The 16,866-nt window shown below is 39.0% G+C and overlaps 1 protein-coding gene across 1 annotated transcript; it reads right to left on the bottom strand.

The window, feature by feature from the left end:
* Positions 1–736: 736 nt before the first annotated feature.
* On the bottom strand, positions 737–12,923 carry LOC139729369 (electron transfer flavoprotein-ubiquinone oxidoreductase, mitochondrial-like). The gene is made up of 12 exons (XM_071640296.1): positions 12,714–12,923; positions 11,680–11,832; positions 10,667–10,825; positions 9,836–9,954; positions 9,240–9,317; positions 8,621–8,767; positions 8,100–8,165; positions 7,255–7,473; positions 6,634–6,802; positions 3,034–3,216; positions 2,135–2,356; positions 737–1,373 (listed from the first exon to the last, which is right to left on the bottom strand). The coding sequence occupies exons 1-12, from the start codon at positions 12,835–12,837 to the stop codon at positions 1,210–1,212; spliced, it is 1,803 nt and encodes a 600-aa protein (XP_071496397.1). The 5' UTR covers positions 12,838–12,923; the 3' UTR covers positions 737–1,209.
* Positions 12,924–16,866: the final 3,943 nt, after the last annotated feature.

The raw sequence follows: 16,866 nt of genomic DNA, 5'->3' as shown, positions 1-16,866 counted from the left end.
CGTTTATGTGGCTCAAAAGCGACTTTTTAAAAATTGTTTATTGGCTTTCAATAGTGAAAACACTTTCTTTATCTTTCTCCCCTGGCAGCCATTTCCATTTTATCAAATTAAATACATTGTATGCAAATATGTGAAAACAATTCACACTACAAAGCATGATCTGTCTGCCCATTATTGTGCATAAGAACAATTATCATGGCACAGTTATTTCACCAAGGGTGTATGATGAGTGGCAGCAGAAAAAAAAATTATCTAAAACAAAAACAAAACAGAAAGGGAGAGACTTAACCCTGCCGAGAGATTAGCATTCTATGCATTTACATCTGGAGAGACAGAAACCTAAAATGGCCCTGATGCATAGGATATTAGTTATCGATTGTACAAGATTTATCATGCCCATGTCTGAAAGGTCTCATGATATAAAAACAAAAATAATGGTATCCAACCTCCGCATTGGTTTTGCATGTTTGTATATATCAGGGTCTTGCTACCCACATAAAATTTAACATTTCAGTATGGTAAAAGCACACATTCTCATAATTCGTGACCCACAGTTGCCACAACAGAGTTTTCCAACACCACAAATGATACCGATCGAGACAAATGTTATCTGGTGTGTTGTGTGTTTTTTGGGAATTTCTTCGTGTTATGTTTTGTTTTTCTGAAAATGGGTAAGCACCACCAGCCAGATGGTTGACGACATAAGAAGGATGTATACAGAGTTTCTTTCCATGGCGCTATGCACAATAGCTTGTATTTCCAAGTGCAGTTTTGTCGACATTTAATTCTAAGGCTACAGGCCTGCCCAGAAATAGAAGTCATTTGATGTTAATATGAGAATCTTGTTCATGCACAGACACAGAACAGCTCGCCAAGAGGTGCATGACTTTCTTGGCCCATGATTCTGGTTTGGGTTCAAGATTTGGTTAACCATCTGGTGTAACATATACATCTACAATTGTCATATTTTTATTGCTGTGATAAAATTCATCCTCAATTTGCATTAATCTCTTGGCAGTACATCTGGAGTTGAGGAAAAAAAAAGGGGGGGCCATAGAAACAAGACCAACAAAATATGACACACCCTAGTGTTGAGAGCATTATAAACAGTTTCTGGTGTGGGGGTTTCCTCATTCATAAGAAAGAGAGTTAGGGTTGCAACGTCCATTTCAGTGTTCAAAAAATGTGTCCTCCTGGTCGTCAAGCGAATCACATGCCGCTGTAAGCGGGGCCTCCTCCCGCTTCCGGTACGACCCAGTTGATGTTCTGGCTCGGGTCCTTGATGTCGCACGTCTTGCAGTGAACGCAGTTCTGGGCGTTGATCTGGAGCCGCATGGCCTCCCCGTCTTCCGTGGGGACGTACTCGTAGACGCCTGTGAGAACGGGACGGATAGAGAGCATTATCGGTTTGGATCATGATGCACACTTGAAACCTTGAGATATGGCAATCCTATTTTTGTTTCCCGCGATCTCAATGTCCACGTTAGAGTGACTCTTGAGTGTACCATGGCTGACATACAGCAGTGAGTGGGGTAACAAGATATCTTCTACTTTCAGAGTAACACGGAGAACTTCAAGTGGTGCAAATACACCTGCTTCATTACGGCACCACAGAAAACTTCTTGTTCACACTAGGGACTAGCATTCTCTCTCTCTTGCTGATAGGTAATACACTCGTCATATTAAACATTATTTACATGACACTGTACATTACTGAATCTCTCTTTTTTTTAGCACTAGTACAAGAAGAAGATATTACAGGCACCTACACATTAATGAACCCCTATTTTTGACAATAGTAAAAGTGGTAGATATATGGGCATACATTCCATGTGATGCAGATGTTTGCGAATTTGAACATCTCATGAAAGTTGCAATCATTTTGAAAATCCAAGGGATCCTCTTCCATTGTTTTTATCACATTTGTGTTTCTTTCACAAATAATAAGTCATAAATACAAATTAAGAACATTTTTATCAGATTTCTCTCTCGATTGTGAAATTATTTGTACTCCTTACAAAATGAATATCCACACTCTGAGAAACGACATTCCACCTTGCACAACTGTCAGATATAAGCTGTCATAAAAAAGTTTATCAATGTCTCGCAATGATTACGAGTTTTAAATACATACCTGCCGGGCAGAAACGCTGCTCCGGTCCGTCATAGATGGTGAGGTTCCTCTCAACGGGGACGGAGTCGTTCATGAGGGTCAGATGGGCGGGCTGGTCGTGCTCGTGGTTGGTGCCGCTGAGCGCCACGGAGCTGAGCAGGTCAAAGCTGATCTCATTGTCAGGCTTTGGGTACTCGATGGGGGTGCACTCCGCAGCCGGCTTCAGCGACTCGGAATCCTTTCCTATAATGGAGGAAAATGCAAGAAAAGTGTATGAAGTACCAAAGAATGTCCTCATTTTAACCCAGTTAAGCATCATTTGAAGTCTGCATGGGACAGCACATGCATTGTAGTAACACAAAATGTTCAAATTTTCAAATCTCATTTTTTTTTTTCAAAAACAAAACTAGAAATTACAGTATATTTAAAAAAATGTTTCTCTCTCTTAAATTGTCCTGTGTATGCTGAATAAGAGCCTAATGACTTTTTTTTTTTTTTGGATGAAGTTATGAACCACATTCAGAGTTTGCCTCAATGGTTATCTTCAGAATGATGTGCAGAAAGAAATATTTTTCTTTTATAGTTTGACAGTTTGACAATTTTTTCCCCCTATTGATCATAGTTATTAACATACTGTTACTTTTGCTTTCTGTCTATAATTAAAATGCATGTCCAATTTCAATCATTATTTTGTATATATTTTATTGAAAAAAAAAAGAAAATGTAAATAAAGTTTGAATTGAATCAAGTTGAACATAAAATTGTTATTTGGTGAATCCAGCTAGCTCAAGTCAGATGTGTAATGAGGGAGACCATGACAATGATGGTGGTGGTGACAATAGAGACAGGACGCGTGACAAAACATGTTTGCATTGAAATTTAATAAAAAAAAAAAAACAACAACTGCAGAGGGAACCCACCATGATGAGAGAGTGTCCAAGGCTCCTTCCCTCGCATGATGTAATAGAACAAGCCAGTGTACATCACCCCTCCGTAGAGGCCCAGGGGGCTGTTGAAAGACGGACGGATGTTCCTCACCGAGAGCAGCTCCTTCCAGACCCAGCTATTCCTCAGTCTATCCTCGTACTCTGTCACATTGATCCCTGAAACCGAGATGGGTATGCTTTTGTACGTTATGTTTAAGCCCATGAACAATCTGGGTCGCAGAAATAACAAGATTTACAAGAAAACAGCCAAACTCTTCTAAAAGGTTGCTGATTAATATCTCCATAGAGCATTGATTGTGAGGATTGATGTAAATCAAATATGGTTAGACTTCGGACTTTTATTTGGTGTTTTTTAATAAAACTGAAATTGAATTGAATTGATTGGCAATATCACAATCAATTTTCACATCATGAATCGAGATTGAATACAAGGAAAAGTAGAAATTATGCGGTGCATAATATATGTCCCCGCCGGAAGTAGCATTTTGTAGCAAAATGTGCAATACAGGTCAACAATCAAGGTCAAAGGTCAAAGGTCAAAATTCTGTGAAGAAGTTTTGAAGCCCTCACCTAGTGCCATCACATAAAGCAAAGAGAATCAAAATCGGGTAAAAAATGGCAAAGGAGTAGCATTTTGTAGCCAATGTACAATATAGGTAAAAATCAAGGTCAAAGGTCAAAGAAGTCAAAGGTCAAAATTCTGTGAAAAAGTTTTGAAGCCCTCACCTAGTACCATCACATAAAGCAAACGGAATCGAAATCGGGTTAGAAATGGCGAAGGAGTAGCATTTTGTAACCAAAGTACAATACAGGTCAAAAATGAAGGTCAAAGGTCAAAGGTCAAAATTCTGTGTAGAAGTTTTGAAGCCGTCACCTAGTGCCATCACATAAAGCAAACGGAATCGAAATCGGGTTAGAAATGGCAAAGGAGTAACATATTGTAGCAAATGTACAATATAGGTCAAAAATCAAGGTCAAAGGTCAAAGAAGTCAAAGGTCAAAATTCTGTGTAAAAGTTTTGAAGCCCTCACCTAGTGCCATCACATAAAGCAAACTGAATCGAAATCGGGTTAGAAATGGCGAAGGAGTAGCATTTTGTAGCAAAATGTACAATATAGGTAAAAAATCAAGGTCAAAGGTAAAAGAAGTCAAAGGTCAAAATTCTGTGTAGAAGTTTTGAAGCCCTCACCTAGTGCCATCACATAAAACAAACAGAATCGAAATCGGGTTAGAAATGGCGAAGGAGTAGCATTTTGTAGCAAAATGTAAAATATAGGTCAAAGGTCAAGGTCAAAGGTCACAACTGAAATTCTGTGTAGAAGTTTCAAAGCTCCCATGTAGTGCTATCATATAAAGCAAACAGAATCAAAATTGGCTCATAAATGACAGAGAAGTAGCAAATTGAAGATTTTGATCACACACGGACGCACACACGGACGGACGGACGGACGGACGGACACACGGACACACACACGTACGGAGCCCGTTTCATAGTCCCCTGCTCGAACTCGTTCGGCGGGGACAATAATCAGAATGCTTAAAGTCCAAGTCCACCTTCATACACATAAGGATTGAGAGAATGCAGCAATATCAGTAGAACACATCAGTGAAAGTTTGAGGAAAATTGGACAATCCGTTCAAAAGTTATGAATATTTTAAGTATCTGCGCAGTCACTGCTGGAAGAGAAAACTACTACAGTGCATGATGTCACACGCGTTCAACTATATAAGGAAAATAAAAAGAGAATTTCACAAAACTTTACTTTTTGAATAAAGTGTGAACACACATTTCTTCGACTTGCTACTGATGTATGTTAAGGGTAATATTTTTCCTCCTCCCTTCTGAAAGAGAGAAGTCAACTGTTATGCGAGAAAAATGGAAATATGTTGAATTTTCTTTATTCTTTCTTTATATCGTTGTACTCATGTGACATCACAAGCTATAGTAGTCTTTTCATCCAGCCGTGACTGAGCAGACACTTCAAAAATTCATAACTTTTTAACGGATTGTCCGATTTTGCTCAAACTCTCACTGATGTGTTCTACTAATATTGCTGCATTCACTCAACCAACATGTCTATGAAGGTGAACTTGTCCTTTAACATGTATTATAGATCATGTGTTTTTGCATGTCATTTGTGAATGTTTTGGTCATCAAATACTCTTTCTTTTCTAATTTTACTTGCACACATGAATTGGTTTATGACAACTTTCCTGGAATCACTCTAGCTGTTAACTTGAAGAAGAAAAATATTCAATTATGACCCACATATTGAACAATCTATGCCATACAAAAGCAACAATCAAGCCATTTACAGTTTCATGAAGGAGTACCTCCCCTACAATGAACCAATTTGCAATTCACAAAGCTCATGTGAGCATAACACCACTCATTCACTCCATACCTTATATAAAATAAAGCAAAGCTCCAGCAGACCTTCATTGGTGCACATCAAATCTTTTCCCTTGGAAATCTCAAAGACATTGTATCATACACCAAAAGAGAGTACTGACCTGCTTTATAAAACCACTTGTGAGTAGGGGCTTCACAACTACTGTAAAACATGATAAATTCCAGCATGAATTTTTCGCAAATTGGAGCCGACAGCCTTTTTCGTGGCATGAAATTTTCGCGAAGTGCCACTGGCGTTCAATGCATATAGTGTAAACAAGGACTTCCGCGTGCATTTTAATTTCGCGAATCTTGGCGCTCGCGAAATTCGCGAAATTAAAGTGCACACGAAAATTCCTTGTTTTACAGTACCCCCTTCACACCTTTCTCACAAAGTGCAACTTTGAACACCAACAATACAATACTAAAAATGACGCTTTCTTCTTATGCACTGTGTATGTACACAAACACACTCTGCAAACATACACACACATTATACAAGCACAGGTACCCATACACATAAAGAATACACCAAATCAGACACAAGATAACTTATCTACTGTATGCTTCCTGGCTTCTGACTGATACTGAATAAGAGGATTATGCCAAGCTGAGTGAACAGCCCTTATTAAGGGCTGCAGTTCAGTATTGTTTCACACACCAATTTCCTTGGACAAAGCATGGTACATGCAGACTGTACTTTACTGGTATCAACCTTTTTCTTATCATGCCTGTAACCTCATCATCTAACCTACCTTATGACACCACAATACCATCCTGACTGATGTGGATTGTGGACAATCAATGCACTCTCATATGAAACCACAAATTTCAGGACAGCAACACTTGACTTGAAAGACATGTAAAGAAAGGAAATTCTTTACTCTAATTACCACATTTTTATGCATGTCACATGTTTACAAAGCTTGTGCATTTCAAATTTTCTGAGAATATAACTTTGGTGGAAACATCTACCACCCCCCCCCCAAAAAAAAAAACCACAAACAAACAAACAAACGAACAAATAAGGATTGCAGCAAATGTTTTAATAAACACAACTCCCATCTCTAGCATTTAAAAATCTTATCCGTTCCAGCCCTGGATATCAGCGCACCACGAAAAAGGAGATGCAATCACACTGAAGTTAACGTTTAGAAGAAAGGAAAAGTGGTCCAGCATACCTGCCGTCTCAGAGCTGGCGTCCTCCGCTGTGAGCCTTTCAAAGATGGCCTCGCCTGCCACCATGCCGCTCTTCATGGCGTTGTGGGTGCCCTTGATCTTGGGCACGTTCATGAAGCCTGGACTGCACCCAATCAGGACCCCACCAGGGAATGACAGCTTGGGTATCGACTGTTTTTTAAGTTTTTTTTTGGTGAGAAAAATGAAACAAAACAGTAAACATGCAGAAAGATGTATAAACAGCTGCTTCCAATATAAACGGTGGCATGAGTGCCAGAGTTTTGGTTCCACAATTAAGTTTTTCTGACCATGATGGCAAGAAAACAGCTTTTCAAATCTAATATAAAAAATGCACTAATAATACTAAAAACAAGAATCATCAGAAATGTTTTGTAATTAAACTAATTGTCATATTCACTTTAGCTTACTTCATTTCTGGACGTCCGGGAAAGCTGATGCGGCAAACTTCAGTATATTTTCTCTTACATCATACATGTATATACAACATTCATAACTACAGCGACATAATCCATGTGCAACCTCTACAGGGCTGTTGACAGCTATTTAACTCTCACTAAAGACAATCTCATAAAAATCACATCACACATTGCAGCTGTGAATACCTGAAGCCCACCCTCATTGAGGGCTCTGGCACCGTAGGCGATCCTCTTGCCGCCTTCGAATGTCGACTTGACTGACGGGTGGTGCTTGAAGCGCTGGAACTCCCTGAAGGGGCTGAGGTATGGATTGGAGTAGTCCAGCCCCACGACAAAGCCGGCAGCAACCAGTGGTGCGCCCTCGTCGAGGTGGTAGATGAAAGACCCTCCGTAAGTATTTTTGTTCTGAGGAGGAAAAATGAAAGGATGCAACAAAATATCATATCATTCAAATATCCACATATTCCACAAATATTATGTATAAACATTTGGAAGATACCACCTAAATCTGTTTACCTGAACTGCTGAATACATAAATGCTCGTACACTCTGGAGAATGTACAGAGGCTCAGATTTGGAAGGTAAAAAAGCCATGTACGCTAGAAGATGACAACAAAGATTCAGGAAAGTGGGACCAATGAACAAAAATCATTTCTATTCTTATACTTTGACGGAATGTGGTTGTTCGAACGACTTTCTTGTCTGAATTTTTACGGACCATTTCATTATACACCGTTTTTGTTACGTTTGTTTCTGTTACATACAAGCACCTTGAAATCTTTTCTCTTACCAAAGGTTCCCTTAAACTATTTGCAAGTTTTACATGGAAACTCAGAACACATCTTCCAATGGTAATCTGACCCACATTTATTTTGAGGAAACATTCTCAAATCTGTTCTTCATTGCATCTGACATTATCAACCAGTTTGAAGGGTCTTTAAAAAAAAAAAAAAATCTCTTGCTCATGTTGTTGATATTCCCTTCAATTATTGGGCTTTACATGTGTGTATGTGTTGCACAACGTTACTCACCAATGGCCAACCAATGCTGTGTTCCACGCGGCCCGGGTGATGCTTGCTCTCTTCAACTTCCCAGAGCTGTGAATGATACCAAATACGTTTAGACATCTACAGAACTGGACAGCGGTGACAATTTGTAGCTTGTGGCAATTGATTTTGAATCATGCTGTAACTTATCTACAGCAGTTTAAACATTTGACAAATATTATGGTTAATATTTAACAGGACAAGTAGGAATTTGGTTGGCTCTAATGGAGACGCAAAATGGATATTTGAAGCAACAATCAGAATATCACTATGTATTCCCTGGGTTTTCTTCATTTCAAATCAGACCTAGCTCACTATCAGATCATGTTTGTATGTTTGATACATCATGACTGCTAAAATCCATATCGTGGGTGGCTATGCCTGTTTTAAGTACACTCCTTATGATATTGATAAAACATAACAGAGGAATTACACTTGAATAAATACAATAACTCCTGCACACAGTCAGAACAAAAAGAGTGTGTGTTATGTTTGAATAAAGTCACCTCTTTCAGTCCTATTGCATATGTCTGCGGCTGGCAGTTTTCCCTCAGGTTGAATTTATTGTACAGCTGTTTGGCAAGATGTCCGTGGCACCCTTCACCGAAGATTGTCACCTTGGCGTGTAGCTCCATGCCGCGCTCGAATGTCGGCTGGAAGACGGCAAGGGAGAAGAAACATTCATCATATAAATCATGAGCCCAAAACTTTGAGTTAATCACAAGTGTGAGAGAAACTTTGCATAATTTGCATTACTTCTTCACACACATGCACCCCCCCCCCCCCATCGATATGATCAGCGGTTACACGATTAGATCATGCTTTTGAAATGCTTTGCAGATTTAAACAATTGAATTTTACAAATAATAGTTTCATCAATCCATCCATCATCCATTCATAAATCTGCAAACAATCAATGTGATGTACAATACACTTAACAGCAGTGACAATGCCACAAATTATATTCTGAAATACCACCATATTAGGAAAAAATCTTGATTCTCTACCAGGAAATCATCCCTATGTGTTTCTTTGTTTGTTTGTTTTTTAATTTCCATCTCAGTATTGTGGACCTTTGTTATGAAAAAAAAAAAAGCATTGATCTACAATCAACAAAAACCTCACCTTTGGAGACCCATCCTTGGCTACTCCAACGTCACTGGTAGCTATGCCTTTCAAGCTCCCATCTTCATGGAACAATAACTGGAAGAAAATAATTATGAGAAATACACCTTGAAGCTACATTCAAGTACAGATAAAATCAAACAAAAATACCCTCCTTCCAAATCAATGGCAAAATCAATATCCTTACAAACTGTTAGCATTTCCATCAGATGAGTTTATACATCACCCATACTAGCCTTCTAGTCAATAAAAGCCATTCATAATCATGCACATGAAATTACAGCATCATTTGCACGTACCTTATTCACAACTTGGCACACAATCCATGAAATTTGTACCAATATGTCAAAATCAACAAACACTGAGTGACAGACACATGTATGTGTAAAATTGAATGCATGATTCACATTATAACAACAAAACTTTTTCCCCCGAGAACGTAAGATAGAGCTACTAGCAGTTGAAGAATTCCAGTTTATGATACTAGTACATGTTTTGCCCTGCCAATAAAGTGTGGATTCTTGATATGAAATCTACATGCATCTTCAAGTAAGCATGAGAAGCAGACAATTTACACTTCCTGCAAGATGACTTACCTCACTCGCTGGGTACCCGGGATACACCTCCACCCCAAGCTCTTCCGCCTGCTCCCCCAGCCAGCGCACAAAGTTCCCTAACCTCACGATGTAGTTTCCATGGTTATTCATGGGCAGACCTGTGAAAGAATAACATGCACATTTTTCTGTCACTATACTTTCCTCCTACAACCTAAAACCCAAATGCTCAAAGCTGACATCCTTCTGAAATGATTTGACAAATTGTTGTCAAAGTATCTGTAATAGCAAATATAATACAAAATAAAAATTATGCATTTCAAGCTCTACACATAGGTATATAATATAAAGCTATTGAAAGAGAGTGAGAGAAGGAGAGAGAGAGATATAAGTAGGTAGCATGCAAATGAGAAACTAAAATACTAGTAGTGAAGTTTGCACTCTATTGGTTTTCTAAAGAGCAAATAGAATCCTTGAAATGGATTGTAGCACTAAAATGGACTTCCCAACTTCCACAAGTATGTATAAAAGTGCATCCAACAGTCAGTGTGGCAAAGATGGGGGAAAATAAAAAGGCAAGGGGTGAGTGACAACCACTGAGGGGCGGTTGAGAAGAGAAGGGGAAGGCATCAGAAAGGATAACAACAGTGGGAGTATTCACCTTGCTGGTGGTTTCCACATTTTGCTTTTTTTTTATTTCAAGGCAACATCATTATTCAAACATATCTTCCTACAAGTCGTTGCCTCTATCATCTAACTAGTGATGCGTTCAATTGTCTCGGCTTTTCTCTGTTCTACATCACACCATGAAAAAAAAAGAAAGAATTCCTAAGAATGATGAGAGAGGGATGATTAACACCCTTTCAACAGTACCTGGAAGCACTGGGATGGGGATGCGGTGTTTCTCTGTGAGGAAGGAGAATTTGTCTTCCTTGACCTGGGTGCGGAGGGGCGCCCCTCTCTCCTTCCAGTCTGGGATGAGCTCGTCCAGGGCGTGGGGTTCCAGGCAGGCCCCCGATAGGGTGTGGCCACCTGTGATTGACACAGAGAGACAGTGTCCAACGGGCTTAGAAATGTGGGTGGTCACCACACCCACACAAATCATGAGTTACAAAGACCAATATTGTGTGTGTGTGTGAGTGTGTACATACTGTGTGTTCAATGTATGTGTGTACATTTCTTTCCTTACTCATTCGCAACATACCATTGTACTTATTTAAAACTGCCTTGGAGGCTATGCCACTTATCCATGGATGTATGAACTGTCTTATTGAAATGATACCATCAAAAGTAATGACACATGTGTGTGTTTTTATGTATGTTACTGCTTTTCATGAATAACATACTTTATTGTAACTGACAATACAGAAATATAAGTTGAGGGTGACACCAGTCCCAAAAGATATCCAGTGTTAACTTGACAGCATTCACACCTCCATTTCCGATGATGCCATCTTACAGTTGCATACTTCTGTTAACGTTTACTAGTCTCCAAATTGTTGTCATTTCTACTGCAAAATGATTAAGGTAGTCAAAGCCTTGCAGATGGTTGATTCGAGGGAAAGCTAAAAAGAAAATTACTGAGTAAATGTTTCATGGCTAGCAGGCAGAGACACCATTTTCATCTATGAACAAAATCACCACGCATCTCTTCAGACTATATTGTTGGTGTTGGTGGTGGTATGATGCTATAAAAGAAGATGCTGAGAAACATCATGGTCAATGTGTGTAGAGCACACACAAGACCACAGCCATCCAGTCAATTAACCCTTTCTGTGCCAGTGAGTCTAATGTGCACAAATTCCACACACAAACCTATGAGCAAGTAAATATAATGTGACATGCAGAGGGGTTAAAGGTTTGATCTGACTTTCACCCATACCTACCTATCTCGGCAGACTTCTCCACCAGACAAACCCTGAGGTCCTGCCCCTTCTCCTGGCAGAGTTGCTTGATGCGGATGGCCGCTGAGAGGCCTGCCGGTCCTCCACCGACGATCACCACGTCAGCTTCATCGCCGTACCGCTCCATTTCCACCTCTGACCATTAATTGAGCAAAGACAGTTAAAGATGCACTCATCAGCATGCTACTTCATAATGTCTAAAACTCTTATTTTCATTGATTTCACACAGCTAAAATACCTCAACATACATTCTCTGCAAGTAGCACAGATGTCCACATATAAACTGTTTTAAAAGAGGGATATGCAATTACCTTAATTCATATTAAATCACAATGGTCGTCCAGAAGGACTGCTGTCTTCTTTCACCTGAACTTTGTTTGATCGGGGTATGTCATCTACATGTACAATATGTTAGAGTAATGTTTTTTTTTTTTTTTACTACGAATGCTTATGAAACAGCTTGATATATCATGGCATGAAGCGTGGCAACACAAAGAGCTATTAAAAGGCAGAGTGAACTGTTAAACCAAGATATGTTGATTCAAAGAAATTGCATTAGAGAAATCAGTTTGAGAAGAGTTGGTTAATAACAAAAAATAATGAGCACTGTGCATGACAAAAATGCAATTTTCATTCATAAATTTGCCTGTCTTCTTTCCTCAAGGTACTATGCATATATTTGCAATAGGCATTATAGAATAGCATCGCACAAGAGGCAAATCAAGATGAAAGGAGTCCTGCAAGGTGACATAACTTTTGCTCCTGCCATACAACAATCTGTGTGATCTCATTTTCTCCAAGGACTTAGGGTTAGGGTTAGGGTTGCAATAGGGCTTTTCTAATTAAAATTGACATAAGGATTACAGGATAAGGGTTACATTGTAGGGTTATGCTTGTGGGTAGGTTTTACATAGCAGATTTACGTTTGGCTTAGTGTGTGGATATTTCGTGGGAGCAATTGTTGCAGGACCAAATGTCATGGAGCCACCGTGCACAAGTGCCTGCTTCTCCATTACCTTTCCATCTTTCATCAGTCTCTCTTGGAATGACTGTGTAGTGTGTCGTGATCTTTGGTGTGTTCCCTGAGGAGTACTGGGCACACGCTGCAGCCCGTATGAATTGATGAGCTGCTGAGGGCATAGATATGAAGACAAAAAGAAAGGAAAGATAAGTTTAAAGTTGAGACAATATCAACATAGCAAGTTATTACTACTGCACATACACATTTCTGGTTGAATTTCATCATAAAGCACAACACTGCACACCTAACAGAACTTTTAGTTACAGCCCCAGAAAACTGTGAAAACTTAATACACATTGAGAGCTTTTCTTATCTCAGAGAAAGACACAATGATACTTGTAATGCATTAAATCAATAAATGGGTAATTTCACTTTAGAGAAAATCAATGTAAAACATGTTTTCCCTTGTGATAGTGGTGACTCTCATAGCTACTAATGCAGTCATATATTTTCACCTTGAACAGTTTCTCACCCTATAATGAGACTGGGAGTGGAAGATTTTTTTTAATGTACTTTATGCAGGGTTGCACACTAACCCATTTTTTCTACTGGTCTGACCTGTCCCTGTCAGCCCAGTAGGTACCCATTTTTTTTTTTTTCATTTTTGTCCTGGTCCATTCCTGAAAAGTTACTGGTCTGACACTAGTGACAGTGATTCTTACTAGTCTGGACCATCAGACCAGTGCCAGTGTGCCTTATGTAAACAGGACACCGAGCACTTCACTTCCTTCGTGACAGAAGACTCAGAGTACCAAGTACACCATAATGTAAACAATGTAATGAAGTTTGCCATGAAAGGTTCACAATGCCCTAGTTTACTTGACTTCTGGGTACAAAGTGTGTCACTTTGATGAGGATACTTTCCCACTTTTTCATTTCCAGGTGTTGTCAATTTGGCTGTACGTGTAGAGTGTAAAATACTATTGGACCCTCTGGTATTAACAAATGTGGATCGCCCTAAACTATAGTGAGGAAGATATTACAAGTTTTCAAAGACAGACTGTAAAATACACTAGAGTTATTATTATCATAAGGAATTCAAACAGATTCTCATATTGTAAAACATTCCATACAGACTATGAACTAAAGGTGGAAGAATAGATATTGGGCTTTTGTTAAGAGCTGGCCAAGGCCCAGTATTGAAAGACAAAATCGTAAAAAATGTACTGTATACGCTATATATTTCGCGGGGGTTTTATTTTTGCGAATTTCGCGAGTCGGGAGCTATTCGCGAAATTAACAACATGCGAAAATATTACCTTCCAAAATGAATCCCTTGCCTTGATGATACGAACATTTCAGTACTAGTATACCATGTCACGGCTTACAGAACAGACCATACTGGCTATTAAAGCTTGTTTACGCACGTCCACGTCTACTTACGAATACTGTAGAGAGCCAATCCATTATCGCAAGGGGACCACTCGTCAGAAATCTAGCGCGATGGACTTAACCACTTCAAAAATGTTGAATTCCAACTTACTAGTTCGCAGAGTTTGGTAAGTTTTTTTCATGCAGTGTATAACTAGTATCATTCTTATTTGCTAGTAAGTTGAAAATTCACACTTTCTTTGCCACTTCATATTTTCTCTGGTCCCCCAATCGCGAATTTAACCACTCGCGAAAATGTGTGACGGCCGCAATTCGCGAAAATTTATGTACGCGAAAATTATAGCGTATACAGTAACTGATAAACAGCTCGTTCTTTTATGGCACAACCAGCTCACAATTAATACAAATAGTCTGTTTATTGTAACAAAATGGTATTATATTTCAAGCAACTCTCATTTCTATGTTATATTTGCCTTCCAATTTCTATGTCTGCAACTACAAGTTATAGAAATACATTATTCTTCCAACAAAAACAATAAAGACATATTGCATATTCTACTCAATAAGTGTAGCTCAGAGTAAGACTTTAGAATTATAGTCAGGATGAGGTGTGTGTTTGAAAATATTGAGAATTTTGCAAGGGATTTTGAAATTTGTATACAACACACAAAATTTTATTATTTTTTTTGTTCCATCTTTAGCCATAGCCGAGTAAACGGGGCCTGTTGCATAAAAGTTACAATTATGGTAATTTTGCCATCCAGTGGTACCTACCATGGTAACCATACTCAACAGCCAATCAAAATCAAGAATTCCATGGAAGTTACCATTGGATGGCAAAGTTACCATAATTGTAACTTTTATGCAATGGGCCCCAGGTCTTTCTCCTGAGCTCAAGTCAAAGTCTCTCTACATTTGACCTAATGAAATTATCAAAGAACTGGGGGGCATTTCATGAAGGAATTTGTCGGATGAAATGTCCGACAAGTTAATTATATCCGACAAGTTCAGAGAAATCAGCCAATCAGACTAAAGAATTTTTCAAAACTTGTCGGATATAATTGACTTGTCAGATATTCTATCCGACAAGTTCCTTCATGAAATGCCCCCAGGAGGGTATTTCATGAAGCATTTTGGTCGGATATTTTTCTGACAAACTGTTACAAGCTATAGAAATCCTTGCATCTGATTGGCTGAGAGCAAATTGGTCCAACAAATTTGTCAGACGAAATGCTTCAAGAAACGCTCCCCAGGGAGGCATTTTATGAAGCGTTTTGGTCGGATATTTTCCTGACAAACTGTTACAAGCTACTGAAATCCTTGCATCTGATTGGCTGAGAGCAAATTTGTCTGACAACTTTGTCGGACAAAATGCTTCATGAAATGCCCTCCCAGGAGAGCCTTGCCTCGATTCATTTGTCTTGTCATCATCCTGTCTGTTGTTGTTGTTGTTGAATTTATTTGGCATTTATCATTCCTCTAAGAATATTTACGGAAAAAAATTCTTACTCATGAAATTACTTTGAATTTCAAATTTTACTCTAGACATCTATATTATTTTCATTTTATTACAAAGAATTCAAAAAATAATCTACTATATCAAATAAATCTCCCTCACAAGCCTCCAGTCTTCCAGTAAATTCTGTAGTCTCACTAACAGAACAAATTAGATTGTGCTTGTGACTAGGCCCTATATTTTATACATTCATTTTAAAGTAATATGTCGTCTAATATTCACTAGCAAATTAAATTTTTTTTGCCTGCTTTGGGACAGATGAATGCCATTTGGGTCAAAATAGGTCTACAACTAATTAATGTGTTGTTGGAAAGATAAACACATGACTCCATGAGAACGTTTAGTATTACTATTAGTCAAGGCCCAGCAACAGTCTATTTGTCATTATCAATTCCACAGCAACCAAGCCAAGCGCCACTGTCATGACTGAAACTAAGATCAGTCTGTGTCTAAAATCGTCAAGTATGTTCCACTGAGTCTACGTCTGGCTTCACAGAATCCCCTCCAAAATTTCTCCTCCGGAACACCGTTCAAGTAAAAAAAAAAAAACCATTGTTACAAAACTCCTTCGGACAGACGGATTTTTCTATCTCCTACACATAGAAACTAGTCCTAGTAAAATAGTACTACAGTCCACTGTGTTGAGAAAGTCACTTTCACACCAGCTACGTAGGTCGTAGTTAACAAGTCGAGCGCAACTCTCTCATCATCGTTCCTAACCCTCATTCTCAAAACTACCCATTTGCTACAGTTCAGTTCCGCTTGTCATCTTACAGGAACGGCAGTCACTTTATGTGGCTCATAAGAGTTTAGGTCTTTGCGTTTAATACGCTTCGTTACGGACCCCAAAACCAGGCATATAAAGTGTAAACGTTCTATGCGATTCACACATCTTTATTTAGCGAATCACAGCAGATGACAGATGCGATGGGGGCACGCAGTGGGCGATACGATGTCCGGCAGAGTCGACATACCGTTCACCGACTAAACTGTGCGCTGTGCTCACAATTAAAAGCTCAATTTAACACATTTGAACGCAAAAATGCATCCACTAACTACCAAGCCACATTAATATGGAATTTGCATTTGATATATTGTGGGTCTAAAGCCAACAGAATCTTCACGTAACACAAGAATCGAGAAATAAACATACCCTTTCGGCTGCTTCGCACGAGAACAGACGCCATAGCAGAGGTTACATGAGCGAGATGGTACGGTGTTGATAAAGAGTCAAATAATAATGCTAACCGTGCAGTTGTGCGTATTCGCTCTCGTAGGAAATTGTGCAATTCTTGCAGGT

This window comes from Diadema antillarum, unplaced genomic scaffold, assembly GCF_040938485.1.
Source record: "Diadema antillarum isolate AM-2024a unplaced genomic scaffold, OU_Dant_1.0 seq00000235_RagTag, whole genome shotgun sequence".
Lineage (NCBI taxonomy): Eukaryota > Metazoa > Echinodermata > Echinoidea > Diadematoida > Diadematidae > Diadema > Diadema antillarum.
This window is presented reverse-complemented; position numbering and strand designations above follow the sequence as displayed.